The sequence below is a fragment of the Babylonia areolata genome, chromosome 4, assembly GCF_041734735.1.
Source record: "Babylonia areolata isolate BAREFJ2019XMU chromosome 4, ASM4173473v1, whole genome shotgun sequence".
NCBI lineage: Eukaryota > Metazoa > Mollusca > Gastropoda > Neogastropoda > Buccinidae > Babylonia > Babylonia areolata.
In genome coordinates this window covers 32,670,235-32,692,960 of record NC_134879.1, presented here as the reverse complement: position 1 = coordinate 32,692,960, position 22,726 = coordinate 32,670,235, and the positions used below count along the sequence as shown (strand labels likewise).

General features: G+C 42.0%; 1 protein-coding gene across 3 annotated transcripts in view; it reads left to right on the top strand.

Annotated features, from left to right (window-relative positions):
* Nucleotides 1-18,379, top strand: part of LOC143281077 (leucine-rich repeat-containing protein 9-like) — a 71,570-nt gene extending 53,191 nt beyond the window's left edge. For 2 of the 3 annotated variants that reach the window (XM_076586012.1, XM_076586011.1), the window contains exons 32-36: nt 528-656; nt 1,858-1,920; nt 12,914-13,073; nt 13,840-14,047; nt 15,043-18,379. In XM_076586012.1, coding sequence (XP_076442127.1) covers nt 528-656; nt 1,858-1,920; nt 12,914-13,073; nt 13,840-14,047; nt 15,043-15,073 — 591 coding nt within the window. In that variant the 3' untranslated portion in view covers nt 15,074-18,379. The remainder of the gene's footprint in view (nt 1-527; nt 657-1,857; nt 1,921-12,913; nt 13,074-13,839; nt 14,048-15,042) is intronic. The other variant, XM_076586013.1, reaches the window with a different exon arrangement.
* The last annotated feature ends 4,347 nt before the right edge of the window (nt 18,380-22,726 follow it).

The window sequence follows — 22,726 nt, the reverse complement described above, 5'->3', positions numbered from 1 at the left end:
CAACACAATACAAAGCATGACCAGTCACCACAGTATAATATGCAAGCATCCAATGTCTGACATTCAATGAAAGGATAGTGAGTCATGGAAAGCATGTTATATTAAATGTAATTTTAGGGGGGGGGGGGGAGGGGAAAGTCGGGGTTTTTTTTTGTAATCATTTATGTAATTATTTTCTGCTGTCCCACATTCCCTCCATTCCCCGTCACTTTCATTATTTCTTCATCGCTTTGTGAGTGTGGTGAATGTATTGATTGGTTTTTTTTAGCATTGTGTAACATGCAGTGGAATGCAAAAATGAGTAATGAATAACACCACAACAATGTCCCATGTTTTTTAACAACAATGTCCCATGTTTTTTAAACATGACTGACTTTCTTTCTGCTCATTCTGCCTAGTGACATGTAGGTAGGGTAGCAACGAAAAACCGCCACTCTTGTCCATTTTGGGTTGCAATAAAACCTCTTTGTTTCTCTTTGTGTTTTTGCGGTGAGTTGACGCTGTGCCGTGGTGTGTTGTGGGGGCAGGTGGCACGACGTCTGATGCATCGGGTCGTACTGGTGTTCCGCATGCCTCAGCTGATGATCATCGATGGCATTCCTGTCACTGATGAGGAGAGGAACAAAGCCGAGATGTACTTTGCCGATCAGATGCCTGTGAGAGTGGTGTTTTGTTGTTTGTTAGTCAAATGCCTGTGAGAGTGGTGTTTTGTGTTTGTTAGTCAAATGCCTGTGAGAGTGGTGTTTTGTTGTTTGTTAGTCAAATGCCTGTGAGAGTGGTGTTTTGTTGTTAGTCAAATGCCTGTGAGAGTGATGTTTTGTGTTTGTTAGTCAAATGCCTGTTAGAGTGGTGTTTTGTGTTTGTTAGTCAAATGCCTGTGAGAGTGGTGTTTTGTTGTTTGTTAGTCAAATGCCTGTGAGAGTGGTGTTTTGTTGTTTGTTAGTCAAATGCCTGTGAGAGTGGTGTTTTGTTGTTTGTTAGTCAAATGTCTGTGAGAGTGGTGTTTTGTTGTTAGTCAAATGCCTGTGAGAGTGGTGTTTTGTTGTTTGTTAGTCAAATGCCTGTGAGAGTGGTGTTTTGTTGTTAGTCAAATGCCTGTGAGAGTGGTGTTTTGTTGTTAGTCAGATGCCTGTGAGAGTGGTGTTTTGTTGTTAGTCAGATGCCTGTGAGAGTGGTGTTTTGTGTTTGTTAGTCAAATGCCTGTGAGGTAGGTATTTGTCTTTGTTAGTAAACCGTGTGTGAGACTGGTGTTTTGTCTTTGTTAGTCAAATGTCTTTGAGGTTGATTTTTTGTCTTTGCTAGTCAGGCGACTGTTATTTTAGAAAGTTCTTTAATGTATAAAAAAAAATTGGTATTTTTTCATTCATTTCACGTTTGTAAATACAGAATTTTGCTCAGTGAAATTAAGTCAGGTATATCTTTTTAGATTCAAATTTTGCATCCAGAAATTAGAGTGATTCATTTTGTGAACAGTGTATTACATAGCCGTGTCTGTTAGTTACCACCTGTTTGAGACACTGCCAAAAATAGCCAGTATCCGATTATCTCAAAATTCTTGCTAATTTTTCATGATGGCAAAAACTGCACCTTTAATCTGTTTTTATGACAAAACTACATTTCTCGATCAAATTTTAGGAACTATTCGGATTTGAAATTTGTAATCTGATTTCTTGTATCAAGGGTTGACTGCTGAAACCTAACATCTCTATTTACTTTCACAGAAAATGCTTTTGAAAGTTCTTAACGCTTGCAATTGCTCAACACTGAAGACACCTACCCTGTGCACATGCGACAGCTATCGGTATCTAAAATGTTTGTGTTCTTTGTTTAATTGAACGACTTTGAACCTTTGTAAAGATACAACAGCCTGGACAGCCAGCTGTGCCCCAAACAACGGCAGCAGAGGGAAGGCACAGCAAGGTAACTGGTTTCTGTGACAGCGTGACCAAGTGGAAAATGAAAAACATGTGACTGCAGAAACCTGGTATCTTGACCTGCTTTTGTGAAGCTAGTCATTGCGAAAATATTGCAGGCAGCGGAATGCACGTTTCTCTGCATGCTCTTGGTATGTTGTCATCTTCTTCTTCTTCTTCGTGCGTGGGCTGTGATTTCCATGTTCACTCATGCACGAGTGGGCTTTTACGTGTTCGACCATTTTTACCCCCGCCATATAGGGGGGAGTGATGGCCTAGAGGTAACACGTTTGCCTAGGAAGTGAGAGAATTTGAGCACACTGGTTCAAATCATGGCTCAGCTGCTGAGATTTTCTCCCCCTTCACTAGACCTTGAGTGGTGGTCTGGATGCTAGTCATTCGGATGAGACGATAAACCAAGGTCCCGTGTGCAGCATAAACTTAGCGCATGTAAAAGAACCCACGGCAAAAAAAGGGTTGTTCCTGGCAAAATTCTCACGAAAAATCCACTTAGATCAGAAAAACAAATAAAACTGCACGCAGGAAAAAATACCAAAAAAAATGGGTGACGATGTATTATAGCGATGTGCTCTCCCTGGGGAGAGCAGCCCAAGTTTCACACAGAGAAATCTGTTGTGATAAACAGAAATACAAATACAAATCAGTCATACTCTGTTTTCAGGGGAGTATGTTGTGAAAAATTGCTTTTGTTTAAGTCTCTTGGAAACAAGTATTTGTGAAATACAAGATTTCTGTTGATAAAAGTACTTGCTCTTCTTGAATTTCAAAGTTGTGTTCCTTAAAGCATATCAAAGTAATTGGTTCCTGCAGTCATAAAAACATGATATTTAGCCACTAAGGAGTATGTTAATTCAATGTAATGAGAGAGAGAGAGAGAAGACAGACAGACACAGACAGGCAGACAGACAGACAGACAGACAAATGGGCAAGCACATACACACATGAACACACACATACAAACATGCACGCACTTACTTACAAACAGACAAACACTTTTTAAAATGATCCCAAAGATGCCAACTGCTATGATTTCACCGTATTTTGTTACGCTTGATCAGTTTGTTCCGACATTACGCCAACGTCAAAATTGTTCCAGTGAGTTCATTTTCATCTACAAGCATGGTCACATGCTTTCCTGTCCGTAGCATTACCCAGATCCTCTGGATGTATTATCTCGAGGCCAGGGCAGTCGCTACTGACCTTGGTCTCTTGTGATGATACTCAGCTAATCACGTGCGTGTTTATATTGAAACAGCATTGAGTGGACCAGTCAGCTTAATCGTAGCAGTTACACTGTGTTGCAGGCAGGCCTAAGTGTTTATATGGTTTGTAGATAAAATGTATGTTTGCTGATGTGGCTTGGAATCTGAGTGTTCCTTCCAAATTCAGAATGTTCCTACCAAATTTCCTGATTGTTCCTACAAACGCTTGACAGGGGTTGGCATCTCTGTGGTCCTGTTAAAAAAAAGACTCAGTGACATACCTGCTATGTTCCATTTGCCATGAACTGTCCAGTCCAGACACACTATACCACTCCAACAGTAAACACTTTCAAACATTTTGTGCCATGAACTGTGATTATTACACACCGCTTCTGAACACTGTCATAAATTTCTGCCCAGTTGTTAAACTTGTGTATCAGACACAGACAGATAGAAAGTGTGTCTGTCATCATTATGACCAGCATAGGTACAAAGTCATCTTCATTTGATGAATCTTGCACTGTCAGTACCCATGGCTCTCCTCTGCTCTGTTTGTTGTAAAGGTCAGAGCAGTACTCAGTCCACCTTTTTACGATGTCTTGTTCCTGTGTGAGACAGTTGCCATTTCTGTCCTGGGTGGTGCTGACTTGACTTTGTTTCTGTTTGGTCAGGTCTGTTCCAGTCTAAAAGGCTTTTTGTATTGTTGCTGTCAAGGTTTTTCTTGATGTCTTGATACTGCAGTTCAGTCCAATTTTCCTTTACATTCTTCATTTCTTATCCATCTTCTTGTTGAAGGTACTGTATTCCTCCTTTCCTTTCTAAGTTTTCTATTGTAGTTTAAGCTCCTTTCTATGTCGCTTATTACCAATTGTGATCCATGGCTATTTCCATCGGCTTACCCCAAGGACCTCTGTTGCTTTTTCTGTCATCACTTGTTTGAAACTGTTTGTGAGAGCTTCAATTTCCTCTTCAAGCAGAAATAGTGGAGCAAATTTTCATCCTGTGATTACTTAGAAATGTTAGCAATGTCAGGATCTTTCAGTTTCTTAGGGTTGAGTCTGATTTGACTGTTTTTCTCTTTCTTGTTTTTCTTCAACCGTGCTTCAAAGCTCATCATGACATGGTTGTGGTCACTGCCAAGCTCAGCTCCAGAGAATGTTCATGTTTTCCCCAGATTGATGCCAGACCTGTTCCACTTCTTCACAAGAATGTAGTCTATCTTGCTGTGATGCCGACCATTTGGGGAGGGCTGTGGCCATTGTTGTGATGCTTCATGCTCACAAGAGTGTTACTAAGAACCAAGTCATTATGCCTGGTGAATTCTGGCAAGTGTAGTCCCCTATCAATGGTGTTCTCATTACAATTGGGGCAGCATAAATTCCTCCAGTCTTCTTGCGTATCTATACCAGCGTTAGCATTCCAGTCTCCCTGAATGATGAGGATGTCTTCCTTGTCAGCCTTTTTGATGACTGTTTGAAGCTGGGTGTAGAGTTCTTCAGTCTGGTCATCATTATAGTCTGGGAGGAGGTTGCAGCAGCAGTGAAGCTGCTAAAATGTGCCAAGGCAGCAGGCATCGATAGCATCCCTGCAGAGCTCTTGAAACATGGCAGAGAGGCAGTAACTGACATCCTAACTGCCATCTGCAACAAAACTTGGCACACAGGCGAGTGGCCCATGCCAGGGACCCGTCACTTATCAACACCCTCCCCAACACTGTCAGAACTACCGCACCATCAGTTTGATCAGCCATGCCAGCAAAGTAATGCTCAACTTCGTTCTGAACAGATTATAGCCACAAGGAGATACCATCACTGCTGAATTCCGCAAAAGCAGAAGTACCATCGGACAGGTCTTTATCCTGCCTGCCCTTTGCGAAGAACACCTCCAACATCAGAGGGATTTCTACCACGTCTTCATAGACTTCAAGAAGGCGTTTGACAGAGTCTGGCAGGAAACACTATTGGCACTATGAAAAAAAATTAACATCAGGCTAAAGCTTATCAACACCATCCAGCAACTACACTGCAAAGTGACCAGTGTGGTACTCACACAGAGTGCTGCTGGAGAGTGGGTCCATACTTCAAAGCCGTCTGTGGGGTGTCCGTGTTTCTCTGTGGGACATCTGCATGTGGAAAAACTGCATCATAATGCAGTGTACTTGTTTCCAAGAGAGGAAACAGGATAGGGGAGTGTTGCTGCATTTCTGTTCCATCTGATGATTCTTCTGGATGGATGACTGGTTCATAGTTGAGCATCTTACTTGAGAAGATGACATTGGTTTGCCTGGACCAGTCAGTAACATCTTTCAGAAGCTAGTCTTTCCACATACCAGGAGACCTAAGCTATTCAACATCCCGAAAGTATCAAAGGTATCTTTCATTTTCATTATTTTCATCTGTCTCCAGGAATTCAGTGTAAGAAGGGATATTGTCCTCCAAAAAATTGCTCAATTTTTTTTCTGCAAATCTGAGGTGCTAGTGTCAAGGTCCATTGAGGCCAGCTCAGAAAAACAGTTCCCATCAGAAGCAACATCAACACTATAAAAGCTGTTTGCGCTCAACAGGTCCAGAAGCCTGCTTTTGTGCTCAGGATGTTTGTTCTAGTGCTTATTCAAGTCTTCCCAACTCAAAAACTTTGCTGTTTCCATGTTATCTGGCATCTGCACGTTTTCATTTCTTCCTCTTTCTCAGTGAGATGAGAGGAACCTTGTCAATGCTGTCCCCTTCTGTGGTGGAAGGTGAATTGAGTATTTATAGAGAGTTACCTGGGTCCTTGTTTTTATCATCGGTATCACCCTCTGTGTCTTTGGCACTTAAGATCAGAATTCCTCTTCATTCCAAGCTCATCACTAGGCTTGATTTTGCCAGTTTGCCTTTGTAAAGGCTGAAGATCAGACTGGCACCAGTATGAATCTTCAGAGTCAGATCCTGGTTGACAGATACTAACCTCAGTGTTTGCAGTGACGGTGTTCTTCAGGATCAGATTATCAGACTGGCTCCAAGGGGAATCACTGGGAATAGCTCCAGATGTGGTAATGGTAGCCCTGTGTGACGTTTCCTCAGAACCAACCTTGGAATCAGCACCTACGGATTTTAATGGCTCGTCTTCAGATGGGCTCCGGTAATCAGACGAGCTCCAGACTAATGCCTCAGGTATGTCTTTGGCAATGTCATGTTTGCATGTTCATGTTCAAACTGACATACATTCAGCTCATGTAGAATTAGTTTACAATGTACTACATTCTACTGAGGCTGCAAAAGAGAATGGGTTAGTGCTCTGATACTTGTAGGAGAGAAGAAGCCTGCTGGCAGTCTGGCGCTCTCTGTCATCATGTTCTTTGTTCTGGGATGCTGGGAAAGTCTGGCACTACCAGGCATAGGTGTTTGAATATTAATATGGCTCATAACGCTTCCTTTCCCCCCAAAAAATTAAATGTTAGTGGACAAAATGGCATGCATGATATTTTGCAATGCATGAGTTTTGAATTATCTTTCATCATTTCACACGGTCACAAGTCCAGTCATGTTGGCTCCTTCTGGACATGTGTTGATCTGCGTAATGGTGAAGGCTCAGCTGTAGGCTCTCCGGATGATGCCACGGGGGATCCAGCATCACAGGCGGTGTGCAGGGGCCTTCTGGCAGCAGTGATGCCAACCCAGGTGAAACTGGTACCAGTGGTGATGAGGCAGCAGGTACAGGCGACAGCTCTGATGGGGCTGGGCCAAGGGAGTGCACGGGGTTACGCGCCTCTGCATATGGGTTTGTGGGCCTGTTGGGGAGAGTGTTGGGATGGGCCACTGTCTCCTGTGTGTCGTCTCCTTCTGGTGCAGGGATGAGGTGACCTACATGGACGTGGCATGTTCTGTGTGCCAGCTTTACCATGTAGACTACAGGTCCGTGGTGTTGAATGACTGTACCATGTAGGTTACAGGTCCGTGGTGTTGAATGACTGTACCATGTAGGTCACAGGTCCATGGTGTACAACTGTACCATGTAGGTCACAGGTCCATGGTGCACAACTGTACCATGTAGGTCATGGGTCCATGGTGCACAACTGTACCATGTAGGTCATGGGTCCATGGTGTTGAATGACTGTACCCATCACCCCTTATCTGGATCTCTGAACTGACAAACAGCAACATGGTCCACAAGCTGGAAACCACGTAATACTTTGGTGCCTTTGTCATGCTGCTGTTGTTGCTGCTGCTTCTTCCTGATGTCTGCTTCAGGGTCAGGTTTCACCATGGACAGGTGTGTCCTCAGCTGTCATTTCATCAACAGCTCTGTGGGTGATATTTCTGTTATGGTGTGTGGGGTTCACCTGGAGTGATTAACTGGTTTACCAGCAGGTACTCCAAGGAGAGGTTGCTGTTGATCTTCAGACTCTTCTTGCTGACTTGCATGAACCTCACATCTGCTCCATTTGTCACCGGATGGTAAGGAGCAGATCTGGTGTGTTTGATGCCATTGTTCCTCACAGATGCAGCAAACATGTTGGAGCTGAAGTTGGGCCCATTGTCACTGACAACCTTCCCTGGAATTCTGTAGGCTGCAAACAACCTCTGGAATTCTGTAGACTGCGATCAATCATCAAAGAATTTTGATCTTCTTCTTTGTAGTCGTCTGTTACACGGGAAAGATCTCGGGCCACTTGAAGTGTGCATCATTGAGCAGAAAGAACTAACGGCCTTGGTGCTCTGCATAGTCTTCATGCACACACTGCCATGGTCTGGAGGGCCATGTCCAGGGATGAAGAGGTGCTGTGGATGCTTCATTGCTCACCCTGGTGCAGTCATGGCAACTTTTTACCTTTGTTTCTGTTTCTGTGTCCGTGCTTGGCCACCAGACATAGCTCCAAGCCAGGGCCTTCATACAGAACATTCCTGGGTGTTCTTCATGGAGTTCTCTGAAGATCTGCTTCTGCAGAAGTTCAAGGAAGATGACCCTCAATCCTCACAGGACTTCGCCTCCTCCAACTGACAGCTTTTGTAGCTTTCTGAAGTGGGCCTGGAGTAGAAATGTTCATGTGCTGTGGGGACAGGGGGTGATGATCAGGGTATTAGTACTACTACAACTATTACTATTACTACATTGTCATTTAAGGAGACCTTTTGTTGAAAAAGAGCTACTTATAAACATTACACCATCATTACACTTAGCACATATCACGGGCACACGCAGACACAGACACACACAGACACATACAGACACACAGACACACACACAGACACACACAGACAGACACACACACACAGAATGTACACAGAAATATGTGCAGTCATCAAAGCAGCGCAGCATAATACATTCTTCACATCTTCTCACATTTCATTTGTTCTGTCACCTCTACCCACAACCTCCACCCCTGTCCATATTACAAGTACTTAGTTGTATCATGTTAAAACTCAATTAATGTTCATCAGTTTTGTGCATTTAATGTTCATCAGTTTTGTGCATCATATGGATAATGTAATGAAATAAACTTAACCCTTTCACCACCAAGCTTGCATTTATGCACAGGTGTGGTGGAGGACCCATGTCACTGAAAGGTGACCATTCATTGGTCTGTTATCCATGAACCTACTACTCTTGATGTTTGGTGATAGGATAGGCCATATTTTCTAAACATTGCAGGGGGAATCCCCAGCTATTCTTAACCACTGTCTTTTCTGTGTTTATACCACAAGGGAATTTTGTACTCTAATTTGACTGGCAGTGAAAGGGGTAAAGTATAAAAAAAAAAAAGAAGAAAAAAAGTAGTTGGAAGGCCGCTCTTTGTGTTCTTTCCCCGATGAAACTGCTTGGCTTGTCAAGGCTGGGCACAGCTTCTGTCTTCTGAACACAAGTATGAGAAATGAAAGTAAAATATGTAGTGTTTTAACTTTCCCATTTCAACGGATATGTTAAGTTCAGGGTTTAACTCTCTCCGGACGAAGGAATGCTCATGCATTCCTACACAAAACGTATTCGGATTCGGACGAAGGAATGGAATAGCATTCTCCGAAAGTAAAATTCCATCACACGCTGTACACATGATTTTGTGATTAGCCAAGCAGAGTGCGCTATTCTGGGTCACTCCACAATTGAACAGTATGATTGGTCAGCCTGGCATGTGTGGCCCGTCACGCACACACGCTGACAAAGTCACTGACCGGTCGTCTGCTCGCGTGCCAGCCTGTTAGCAAAGCGGGCTCTTCTCAGAATGTTGTGAAGCAAACAAGGCAGTGACTGCAATGTTTTAGGTTGCCGAAGTACTTGAAATGGTACAAACTGAAGGGTCGGACATTGAAGAGGTGGATGATGACAAAGAAGAAAGCGAATTTAATGCAGAAAGCAAGCATGGGTATGGTGATTCGGGGTGAAAAATTGGCAGTATTTTTTACATATGGCAAAAACCGTAAAAATAAGATGAGAAATTTGATTTTTTTTTTTAAATATGTAATAGCTCAACAAGTAATAAACCAGTTCTGAAAGTTTCATTTTCTTACTCTGTATTTTGTATTTCTTGTAATTTTTTTCCAAACCCTTACAAATGGACCGTCTGTGGGGAAAAGCAAGGGAGAAAACTTATCGTCCCGAGTGAGTTAACTGCATCTGTCAACCTGCAGTCCTGTTGTAGGTCTGTTTTGACACGAACAGTACAGACCCTTGAGGCCAGATCAGGGCCCCTTTCTGTAAACAATGTTGACAGGGAAGACCAGCAGTGGACACATGTATTCATTCTGCAGTACAGGGACAGTACTGAAAACCAGGCGGAGAGCTGAGTGTGTGAGGACAGTGGTTTGATACACTGCCATCAGAGCAGCACCAACAACCAGACTTGCTGATGGTGATAGCAACTCTGTTCAGGACACTTGGTTTCCGCTGTCAGCATTCTAGTGGGAATGGCAGATACTTGAAAAACCAATCACAGGATGAACAGATACTTGGTTTCAGCAGTCATTGTTTCTTGTTTGTTTGTAACTAGGTAAATGTTGATTTTTATCTAAAATGATACCACATTTATATGAAAGAGTACTATATTCCTCATCTTTTGATATCAAAATGTCAAAATCACCACACTGTTAAGATACTAGGTTTCGGCAGCCAACCTTCAGTATATTCTGGATCTACTTTATTACTGCCTATCCATTAGTTTCTTTACCAAATGTTCCATTTTTTCTTCACTATATTTTCATCCTCTGTAAGGACATCTCAGTACATTATGTGCTATTTTTTACAGTACACAAAATGTCCAAGGATCTGGGTAAACTGTGTTATTTTCTTAATTTACTTTAAATACATAAACAAACGTTAATTCACTTTATAACAACTACTGCATATGAAAATTAGTTCTAATGTTAATTTACGAGAAATTATTTATTTAATTCTTGAATCATTATGAATGTTTATTTATGAATTTTGCATGTGAAAAATAACTTCCAATTTCTTCAGATAGATTCAGAATAATGCTTGTATTGTTAAGAGCCCATTCATTTCTCTTCAAGGAAATATCAAAGAAAGTGAGTTTGTTGTTGAAAAGAAAGGTTCAGATTGCACTTTTGACAAGTTGTTAAAAGTAATTCTGTTGCAGATTGTCTTGTATGCTTGAAACACATTTCCTTAAAAGATTTTGATCACCAAAAGTGAACAAAATAATTTGTCACCACTGATGTCTATTCAGGATGCATTGTTTTAAATCTTCTCATCCAAATTAATGCTGAAGCCTGCATAAAACATTTTACACCACGAAATGCAACACTACCCCTTTTCGTGCAGTCTTCTTTTAATTTGATCTTGACTGTTTTTCCACACCAACTTAAAACACGGATGTTTCACATATTCATCTTGTGGATTGGATATCAGAATCCACAAATCTACACTCTGATAGAATGAAAGATTTCAGCCCAGCTGTCCTTTTATAAAAGTGCTTTGATCTGAACTCTTAACAGATGTTTTATTTCTGTGAATTTTTCAACAGAATTTATATCTTTGCATCCAGTCAAGCTTGCCGTTAGCCATATCCCAAGTATTCTGAACTTGAGATTCCAGGCTATTTTTAGATGTGGTAGATTTTTTTTGTTCGTTACCTAACCATATATATCTGAAGTGTTTTTTCACAATTCATTTTCAGACCTGAACATTTACTGAAATTGTCTAACACTTTAACTGTTTCTTCAAAAGTAAAAAATATTTCCATTTTTGAATAAGCATGTGCCATCCACAAACATTGTAGTTTTATGTTCAGTCTGGGTTGTGGAAATCCCTTTAACTTAGTTATTCCATCTTACCATGGTTGACACATTGGCTGTACATTGAATGAATAGGTAAGGCAAGATCAGGTCACCCAGTCTGCAGCCTGTTTGATTTTGAAGAAATTGCATGGTTGTCCTTTTACCATGACAGTAACATTGGTGTTTTTGCATTATGTTTTGATTCAACCACAAATGTATATATTTGGCTACATGTATGGTTACATTTAACATTAATGACCTGTCAAAAAGCTTTTACAAGATCAAAACTTAACAACATTAATCCAGACTGATTTTCTTTGCTTAGTACTGTATCAAATGATATAGCAATTTCATATCATCTACATATCTATCAGGTCTTGCATATTGTCTTAAATGCCTATGAGATTTCTTTTTCTTAGAGCGAAAATCATGAAAACATCTGGATCACAATTTGTAGTTGAATATCTTGTTTGCATGCACAATCTGTTCATTTTTATCTTAGCTGTAACATTGTTTCTAATATGTTTTTAAGGATTAAAGAAATGTTCTGGAAGTAGTTCTTGTGATTTTTTTTTTATCATATTTTCCTGTGAATTATTCCATAAGCTCCGAATTGATCAAACCAGAACGTGATAAACTACGTTTTGAAAGAAAATGGCCCCCTAGCCCTCAGGTAAATTATGCTTCAAAGACAATATATCCAAAGATTGGAAGCCTTAAGCTACTGTGTTAATGGTACTTGTGAGAGTTTATATTTTCTTTTTTTATTTTTTAATTGGTTTATTTTTCTTTTTTTTAGTCTGTGACATTCTTATTTTGTCTTTGGTGATGAAATGCCAGTGACATTTTTGTCTCAGTTCTGCCTGATGTTAGACAGATCTCTGTTTCCTTCTGTGCAAGTTACAATCACATCTACTGTTGGTTTGTTACACCTTCATCTAGGTTTGTGGGCAGGTCAATGTGTTTGCGTGTGTGTGCGTGTGTGTGTGTGTGTGTGTGTGTGTGTGTGTGTGTGTGTGTGTGTAGTGTTGTGACAATCCAATGTGTGTGTGTGTGTGTGTGTGTGTGTTATGACTGTAGTGGTGTGACATTCTGTCAGTGTGTGTGTGTGTGTGTGTGTGTGTATGTGTGTGTGAGTGTGTGTGTGTGTGTGAGTGTGTGTGTGAGTGTGTGTGTGTGTGATGACCACAGTGCTGTGACAGCCCTGTCACTGTGTGTGTGTGTGTGTGTGTGTGTGTGTGTGTGTGTGTGACAGCCCTGTCACTGTGTGTGTGTGTGTGTGTGTGTGTGTGTGTGTGTGTGTGTGTGTGATGACCACAGTGTTGTGACAGCCCTGTCACTGTGTGTGTGTGTGTGTGTTGTGTGTGTGTGTGTGTGTGAGACAGTCCTGTCAGTGTATGTGTGTGTGTGTGTGTGTGTGTGTGTGATGACCACAATGTTGTGACAGCTGTTTGTGTGTGTGTGTGTGTGTGTGATGACCACAGTGTTGTGACAGCTCTGTGTGTGTGTGTGTGTGTGTGTGTGATGACCACAGTGGTGTGACGGCCCTGTCACTGTGTATTTCCAGCAAAACAACACCATGGTGGAGGCCACCCTGCCCGGAATCTCACAGTACCAGCAGTACAAGACGTCCGTGCCCGTGAAGGTCACCAACGTCCAGCTGGCCTCTCCAGCCGCCTTCACAGGCGCTGGGGCGTACTATGATGACTCTGAACCCATGCAGAGAGGTCAGTTCACCTTGCCTTCATCGGCTTTGTGGGAACACATACATGCCTTCTGCTCCATAACCTCCACTCCAGGTGGAGTGATGGTCTAGAGGTAACGTGTCTGCCTAGGAAACGAGAGAATCAGCACGCTGGTTCGAATCACGGCTCAGCCGCCAATGTTTTCTCCCCATCCACTAGACCTTGAATGGTAGTCTGGAGGCTAGTCATTCAGATGAGACGATAAACTGAGGTTCCGTGTGCAGCATGCACTTACCACATGTAAAAGAACCCAACCAAAGGGTTGTTCCTGGCAAAATTCTGAAGAAAAATCCACTTCGATAGGAAAAACAAAAAAAAATACACGCAGGAAAAAAATTTTTTTAAATGGGTGGCGCTGTAGTATAGCGACGCGCTCTCCCTGGGAGAGCAGCCCGAATTTCACACAGAGAAATCTGTTGTGATAAAAAGAAATCAAATACAGAATTCAAATACAAAATATTTGGGGAGGGGGTGGAGGGGGAGGATGGGAAAAGATGAAACTATGTAACGCCAAACTGAGAATGATTTATCCATTTATTTGTTTGTGCACTTTTTTTCCCCACCCTCAGGGCCAGACTAAGCGCTTTGGGTTACGCTGCTGGTCAGGTATCTGCTTAGCAGATTGTTGGGTGTAGCGTATATGGATTTGTCCTAAAAACACAGTGACGCCTCCTTGAGTAACTGAACTGACTGAAGTGAACTATTATTATCATCATCGTTATATTGTGTGTGTTTGTGTGTGTGGAAGGGGCGGGGCGGAGGCGGGGCCAGGGGCGGAGTGAGGCACCACGGACAGGCACCATGTCCTACCAGCACCTGAACAACGGCGGGGGCCAGCAGGGGGGGTACACGCACAACGGGGGCAGCAACCGCAACACTGGCGCCGCCAGCAGCTACCCTTACCTGGGCCAGATCAACCCCAACCAGACCGCAGAGTATGTGGAGCAGATTGCCAGGTAAGTGGGATGGGGGTGGGGGTGGGGTGTGTGGGGGGTGGGGGTGTGGTGTGGTGTGGGGTGGGTTGGGGGGGAGTAGGGTGTTTTGAGCGTCTTTACTTTATTGGATATCGCTGCTGTAGGAATGCTATGTGCTGTTCTTGTTGTTGTTGTTGTCATCATTACTGTTGCCGTTGTTGTTGTTAATAATATGATTATTGTTATTATCATTATTATTGTTCTTGTTGTTATTATTCTGGTTGTCATTATTATTATCATTGTTGTTGTTATTATTGTAGTTAGTGTTCTTGTTGTTATTATTACATGGTTGTTATTAGTAAGGTGAAGAAATGAAATGAGGCGTGGGGAGTGGGTGAGGGCAGTGTTGAAGAGTAACTTGAAAGTATGAAAAACACATTCAGTTTACATAAATGGCATAGGGACATGGTTTTAACCCTTTGATTGCTGCTGGAAGTACGCTTGTCAGTGAAGGACTGTCACCTCACTGAGATAAGGTATGAGGTTACAGGTCAGGATGTCAGTGAAGGGCTGTCACCTCACTGAGATAAGGCATGAGGTTACAGGTGACACCACTTTATAGAGTACTCAAGAAGTTGCTGTTGCACTTGAAATCCATGCTACATTGATGTCATTTCAGCATTCAACGGGTTAAACTGTGGTAACACATTATCATGTCAGTGTAGGCAATGTTTTATAGAATGTTGTGGGTGAATTTAGTTTTGGTAGTTTTTCTTTCTGTATGTGTGAATGTTAGTGTATATACACTTGCATGTTCTTTACCTGTGTATGGATCCGTGTGTATGTGTGAATGCTATTGTATGTACACTTGCATATTCTTTACCTATGCATGGATCCATGTGTATGTCCACAAAATGCATGCGTGGACCTGTATTTGTGTGTGTGTGTGTGTGTGTGTGTGTGTGTGTGTGTGTGATGCAGTGTTTTTCTGTTTACCAAGGGTCTTCCATTGATGTACACCTGTGTTTACGTTTCAGGATGAACCAGCAGAGGTCAAGCCGACGCTAACCAGCTGTGACTGACCTCACACCCACTGCTCAGGACAAATCAGGGGGATGTTGCACTTTGTTCTTTGTTAGACACCTGTTGAAAAAAACCCAACAGCAACAACCTTTCTTCCATTGTTTCAGGGTAAAGCTTTGTTGGAGACTGTGGAACATTTTGTTCATGGTTCCTCCTGTGGACAGCAGTCATGGTGACTACTGCTGGAGGCACTGAGTGTGACAGCACATGTCACCGTGTGTGTGGAGACATTGAGTCATTCATCTTTTAGTGGTGGTTTTTATATCAAGGGTATGTGTGGTGTGTTTGTGGCTGTGTGTGTGTGTGTGTGTGTGTGTGTGCGCGCACACTTTTGAGAAAGCCAGTCTATGTGTTTTCATTTCTGCACATGTGTGAGTGTGGGTTTTTTGATAATTTTTTTTTAGTATATACATAGCTCTGTGGCTAGATGTATGCAAGTGTGGGTGCAATCTCAAAAAATCTTTATTGTGTGGATGTGCAAATGCATGCATGTGTATGCAAGCACACATGTGTGGCAGTGTTGGGTGTTTTGTAACATTGACTTGCAGTTTGATTTCAGAAGCACTGACAGTCGTTGCACGTACTATTATACCATATGAAAAATAACAGTGATACTTTATGCATTGTGTCTTGCCAAGCGTTCAGAAAACATTTCACAAAATTCTAACTTCTGCTCACTGAAAAGGTATTTCTGAATGCTGGGCTCATCTCTGAAACTTCAGAAGGACAGTTGGGAAATGGTTAAAGTAAAAAAAAAAAAAATGTTCATTTTTATAACACAAGGGAGTGTTTTGGATCACAAAAACTCATCTATAAACCTCATGGTTGAAAAGAGGAAAACGGGACAGGCTGCATCATGAAAACACATGGACAGACTTCATCAAATGTTCAGGACCATTTCGTGAGAGCAGGTATGTTTTAACTCCTTCACTGCCATATCGACTTTTGTTGACTAGACAGTGCACCGCCATAGGCAACTTTTGTCGACATCGAGGGGTCATGTTGATAAGAACATTTTTCACATTGTGACATAGCTTTACAGCTGCAGCCAGTTTCCCGCCAATCAAACGACTAACCTTTGCCCCCTGACCCAGTTTGAAGTGAACAAGTCCACTGTGTTGTTTTGACATGAACCAAAGCCTGTGACTGAGAGCAATGTTTCTCAAATATTTGGTGCTGGGGAGCTTTTTTCACACAGAAACTTGGTGGCGAAAGAGTTAAAATTAAAAAAAATTAAAAAAGGTAGAAAAATCCAGAAATTGTTAAAATTATGCTGGCTGCACATTGCCTGCTGCAGGTCTCTCATTCAGTACATGAATGGCTGTTTTAAAGCACACCTGCACTATGAACAGTGGGGAAAATGCGCTTGAAAAAATCAATGTTTTAGTCAACAAGAAAAAATGTACATTTTTTCAGTGATGTATAAACAACAGCTGTTGTTATTTAAAATTAAAAAGAAAAAAAAAAGGAAGTGCTTGTGGAAGAAAGCTCTCCTGGTGATGAGTAATGCTCATGACATTAGCTACACATACCACTGTTTGCCAAAAATTCAGCATCATTTCACCAGTGGTCCTTAACTTTTTGTGAACCCTGTAGATTAAAGGAAGGGGAGGACACTCATTGTGGACAGGTCAGTGTGAGAAAACAGCGTTTTTAATCATGCATGACCACACTCTGTTGTATATTTAAAGGATTTGGATAAAAGAAATGAAGAAATGGTTTGGATGATATACAACGAAGAGATGTTTTGGATAATATACAAAGAGATGATTTTTGGATGATATACAAAGAAGAAATGGTTTTGATAATATACAAAGAAGAAACAATTTGGATAATATACAAAAAAAAATGATTTGGATAATATTTGTACAAAGAGATGATTTTTGGATGATATACAAAGAAGAAATGGTTTTGATAATATGCAAAGAAGAAACAATTTGGATAATATACAAAGAAATGATTTGAATAGTATACAAAGAGATGATTTTTGGATAGTATACAAAGAAGAAATTGTTTGTTTTTTCTTTGTTCTTAGCATGGTGATGACAGCTGTGGCCCTTTCCCCACTCACCCCCGAAACCTCCCCTCCCCTCCCCCGAATCAGATGAAGAAACCAAAAAATATGCATAAATATTTTTGCTGGCAGATTCAAACTATGTGCATTTGCCCTCAAGTGTTTTCTTTTTCTGATTGTTTTTTTTTTTTTTTTAACATTTATTTGTGTGTGTGTGTGTGTGTGTGTGTGTGTTAAACTGTGACTGAGCTGTGATCAGTTTCTGATTCTTTAAAAACTGTTGATGAGAAGATTATTTACTCACAGGGAGTTGGACATGACTGGTCTCAGGGATCAAAGTTAAAAAATAAATAGTTCTGCATCGTCTGTGCAAACTGCAGCGCAAAAATCAAAAAAGGTTAAATGTTTCTTCCAAAAATGAAACTTGAAAACCATCTGGGAAGGGCAATGGTGTTTACGTGAATCTGTTTTCTTGATGTGTGTGCATATCTCCGTCTGTCTGTCACTCTCTTTCTCTCACTCATTCTCACCCTTTTTTGTTCTTTTCTCCCTCTCTTTTGTTTGTTTGTTCGTCGTTCCTATTCAAAACCTGGAATACCAGATCTGAACTTCCGCTGACTGGATTAAATTGATTATGTGTGCTCAGAATCTGATATGCGACTGCTTATTAAATGTAAGCTTGACTCTAGTCAAAACAGTGAGAAAAATCCATGAATTAAAGCAAGATTTGTGACCTGTGTAATTGATGGTGGGTTGTTTTTTTTCATTGTAAGATGTGAGGTCTTTCGCTGTCGCCTTTTTCTTTCTCTTTGTCAACCTCTCAGGCTGTGTGTGTGTGTGTGTGTGTGTGTGTGTGTGTGTGCACATTATCTGGTAAATTCTGCAGTTGGGTGTGGATGTGAGTGTGGAATGGTTGAAGGTTTGAATACTTAGCTCTCTAGGTCCTTGATTTTCCTGTGCTGTGCTTGTGGTGGTGTTCTGTGCAGTGCTGCAGATGTTCCACCCCTTTCCCAGCTCTTCCAGGATAACTGTTACCACCAGTGAAAGCGCTTAATGTGTCTGTGTTAGTTTCATTGTGTGATGGGGAGGGTGATTGTGTGTGTGTGTGTTGTGTGTGAGTGTTTGTGTGTGTGTGATTTTTTGTTTGTTTGCCTTTCTATATTTTTGGTACATGTTGCCATTCCAATTACACTCCTTTGAAGGGTATTGTGTTGTAGTGTTTTATTCTATATTCACACATTTTGAAAAAAAAAAGAGGGAAAACAATCTGTGGGGGGGGGGAAAAAAGCAAAAAATCAATGTTTCATTTTGCATGACAGCAGATTGCAGCATTATATCTTGTGTCGTAATTCATGTTGTGTCACAGTGCACTGTGCTGTACTACTTTATTGTATTGTAATGTTATTTGTTGTTTCATTTGGTTTCATTGTATTATTTTATTTCATTATACCCAGCTGTATTGTGTTACTGTGTGGTAATGTTCTGTGTTATTTTATTACATCAAGATATATATATATATATTTTTTAATTAACTCTTTTGCTGCCATAGGCATCTTTAGTTCACATTGTAACAAAGCATGACATCTGCAGTCAACTTTCCTGCACAAAAGGAAATTGATGAACCATCCCCCCCATGACCGAGTTTGAAATGAACAAATTCACTGTTTTGTTTCGACACAAACCGAGTCATGTGACTGATAGTGTCGAGTCCAAGATACTTGGAGCTGAGGAGTGTAATTCACACAGAAACTTGGCGGCAATGAGTTGATTTTGTTTTATTTTTAAGCAAAAGTAAATTCAGTATAATCAGTACCCTCTCTCTCTCTCTCTCACACAGATCCAGGCATCTGCAAAGTTTACAGTCTTGGAGGTCCCAAACCACCTTCAGAGGGTCACTCTAATGCTGCACATCCTAGCGCAATCTGCATTGCTGCACACATACAAAGGCCGGCATACCTTCTGGTCATTCATAACCATCTAGGTTTCCTAACCAAGAGGTGGTGTGTTTGTGTGTACACATGCTTGCTAAGTGGCGTGTTTGTGTGTGCACAAGCTTGCTTGTGTATGGTCTGTCGTAATTATGTGAATGCATGTATACTTATGTATGTGTAACTTTTATTGTAAACGCCATGAGCTTCCTGTGTGGAAGGCGTCAGTCAGCATCATTAGCACTCGTCATCTGTCTACGTCACATCTGTTGAAAGAATATGTTTATGATTTTATGACCGTATTGGTTATCATTCCTTTGCAGCTTGCAATAAAACAAAAATTTTTTTTGGATCATGTGAATTTGTCAACGGATTTTGGATTTGTTGGACTGAGAGGCAGTGTGGGGTGTATTGTTCAGTGAGAGGCAGTGTGGGGTGTATTGTTCAGCGAGAGGCAGTGTGGTGTATTGTTCAGTGAGAGGCAGTGTGGGGTGTATTGTTCAGTGAGAGGCAGTGTGGGGTGTATTGTTCAGTGAGAGGCAGTGTGGGGTGTATTGTTCAGTGAGAGGCAGTGTGGGGTGTATTGTTCAGTGAGAGGCAGTGTGGTGTATTGTTCAGCGAGAGGCAGTGTGGTGTATTGTTCAGTGAGAGGCAGTGTGGGGTGTATTGTTCAGTGAGAGGCAGTGTGGTGTATTGTTCAGTGAGAGGCAGTGTGGTGTATTGTTCAGCGAGAGGCAGTGTGGTGTATTCAGTGAGAGGCAGTGTGGTGTATTGTTCAGTGAGAGGCAGTGTGGGGTGTATTGTTCAGTGAGAGGCAGTGTGGGGTGTATTGTTCAGTGAGAGGCAGTGTGGTGTATTGTTCAGCAAGAGGCAGTGTGGTGTATTGTTCAGTGAGAGGCAGTGTGGTGTATTGTTCAGTGAGAGGCAGTGTGGTGTATTGTTCAGTGAGAGGCAGTGTGGGGTGTATTGTTCAGTGAGAGGCAGTGTGGTGTATTGTTCAGTGAGAGGCAGTGTGGGGTGTATTGTTCAGCGAGAGGCAGTGTGGTGTATTGTTCAGTGAGAGGCAGTGTGGTGTGTATTGTTCAGTGAGAGGCAGTGTGGGGTGTATTGTTCAGTGAGAGGCAGTGTGGTGTATTGTTCAGCGAGAGGCAGTGTGGTGTATTGTTCAGCAAGAGGCAGTGTGCAGTGTGGTGTATTGTTCAGCGAGAGGCAGTGTGGTGTATTGTTCAGCGAGAGGCAGTGTGGTGTATTGTTCAGTGAGAGGCAGTGTGGGGTGTATTGTTCAGTGAGGGTCAGTGTGTGTTTCGTTCGTTGTTTAGTTTCGCATGTTTTCACAATAAGCTGCATTAGAGTAGTAGAGATGGAAAAAAAAAAACAACTGCTCGGGTGGAAAAAAAACTGCATGTAAGTGTTTTAACGTGTGTGTGTGTGCTTTCCAATTTTGGAAAAGTCTGTTTACACTGTGTGTTTGTTCAAATACACACACACATTTTCACACTTATGCTTTGAAAGCACATGCACTGAAACATGTACTTTCAAAGACACACTCTGTAACAACAGGGCTGAGGAATGGTGTGTTGCTGTTAACAAGTCATCCACACCCTCTTCACCTTGTCACCAAAACAGAAAGCAGGCTCCGTTACCATGGGCGAAACGCTGGTGAGAGAGGATGATGAAGCACCCTACCTTGGAGTCAACTTTGACAGACGGCTGATCTTGAAACTCCACATCACCAAGGCAGAGGCAAAAGGCAGGTGCATGCTGGCAATTCTGCAATTCTGTGCAAACTAGAAGGTACCATCTGGGGAGTCAATGAGAGGATACCGAAAACAGCATATCAGGGAACAGTAAGACGCCATCTTGAACATGGCGCCACAGCATGGGCAACAACTGCAAAGACAAACCAGCAAGCACTTGACAAAGTCCAGAACCAGGCACTGCCTATCATCACTGGTGCGATGAGGTCAATGCCAATCAGAGAAACTGGAAATCTTTCAGGCATCCAAGTTTCCAACCAGCAGAGAGAAGTCAAAATCATGGTACAAGTGGAAAAGTCCAAGTATTTTCATGATCTCCCATGAAAAAAAATACAGACCAAGAACAGACTAACAGGAGTACCTTTGTCCATGAAAGTGAACGGCTGTCCTGACAATACCAGAAACAGCTGCCACAGGATGTACTCCCCATGTGATCATCAGAAATGCCAGAACCTTGGGCAACCAACCAGACTGACTTCCAGGTCTTCAACACGCTCCTCTAAGGTGACACACATAGCTATTCAGTGAAGCAGTCCCTCATGCTGGCCATGATAGCTGATAAATTCCCACAGGAAGCGTGGATCCACACATACACTGACATATCAGCAACTAACGCTGTGGCCAGTGGGGATGCAGGCATCACTGTGCGCTCCCCTGAAGGAAAGACAGCTGCTGTCCCTGTCGCCACTGGCAATCACAGCACCAAATATCATGTACAGACTGAAACACTCATGCAGACCACCTCCATGATTTAGGACTAAGACAATGACTGTAGCCAAGATGTCTTCCTTACAGACGCTCTGTCAGTGCTGCAAGCCTTTGATGACAACAAACCATCACTCTTGTCGGCAGTGCTACAGAAAGTGGCAAGTAGCAGACGGGTGGTCCACAAGTGGATCCTGGCCCATTGCGGAGTCTCGGAATGAGCAGGCTGAAGGGCTGGCCAAGAAGGGAGCCTTGGGGGAGCAACCCAACAATATCGTCAACTTCAGTGATATGAGGTCCATCATCAGGGCACTGACGGCACTGTAACAACCAGGGACGACTATCACACGTTACCCAGAAAGCAGCAAAGTGTACTGGTGAGACTTGGCACTGGTCACAACAGACTGAACAACCACATGTACCGAAAACTAAAGCTGGTACCATCACCCACCTGTCCCTGTGGACAGGAAGACCAGACAGCATAGTACATTCTCCAAAACTGCCCCCTGTACAAACAGGCAAGACAAGAGGTGTGGCCTGTCGACACTTCACTCACGATCAAACTATATGGCAGCCACGAAGAGCTGGAGAAAACATCATCATTCATCGCCAGAGCTGGACTGATGATGTAGCTGTGAACGCCAAAAAGAAGAAACACACACACACATGCACGGACATGCACATGCAAAAACAATTTCAGTTTCACAAGTTGTTTTTTTTTTATGGTGTATTTTTTGTATCTTTTACAGCATAACTACCACAGCACATAGAGTCACCAAAACCAGTTTGTATTGCACACAATATTCAAACCACACAAAAGCATCCAAAACACATGAAATAAGACAAAAATACAAAACAAACAAAAGGTCCATGGCAATATCAAAAGTAAATAAGGGGAAAGAAATGAACTCACCACCACTCCGCCCTCAACATGAACATGTAAACAAAGCACATGTGCATGCATAAGCATACACACAAATGCATGCATGCATAAGAGCATGTCACAAACACCTTAACACCAGCATAGAATTTTATAACTCAAATCTTCACCTGCATGAAAAAGCCCAATCATAAAACATATGGGTAGATTTTTTATGCCAGCCATACAACATTTGCAGCATTGCTTCAATATTGCTTGAGTTGCATCAACATTGAAAGCTGTGACAAAAAAATATTAACTATGGCAATGATACCATAAACTATCATTCATCAAGCATGTATCAACTCTTAAAGC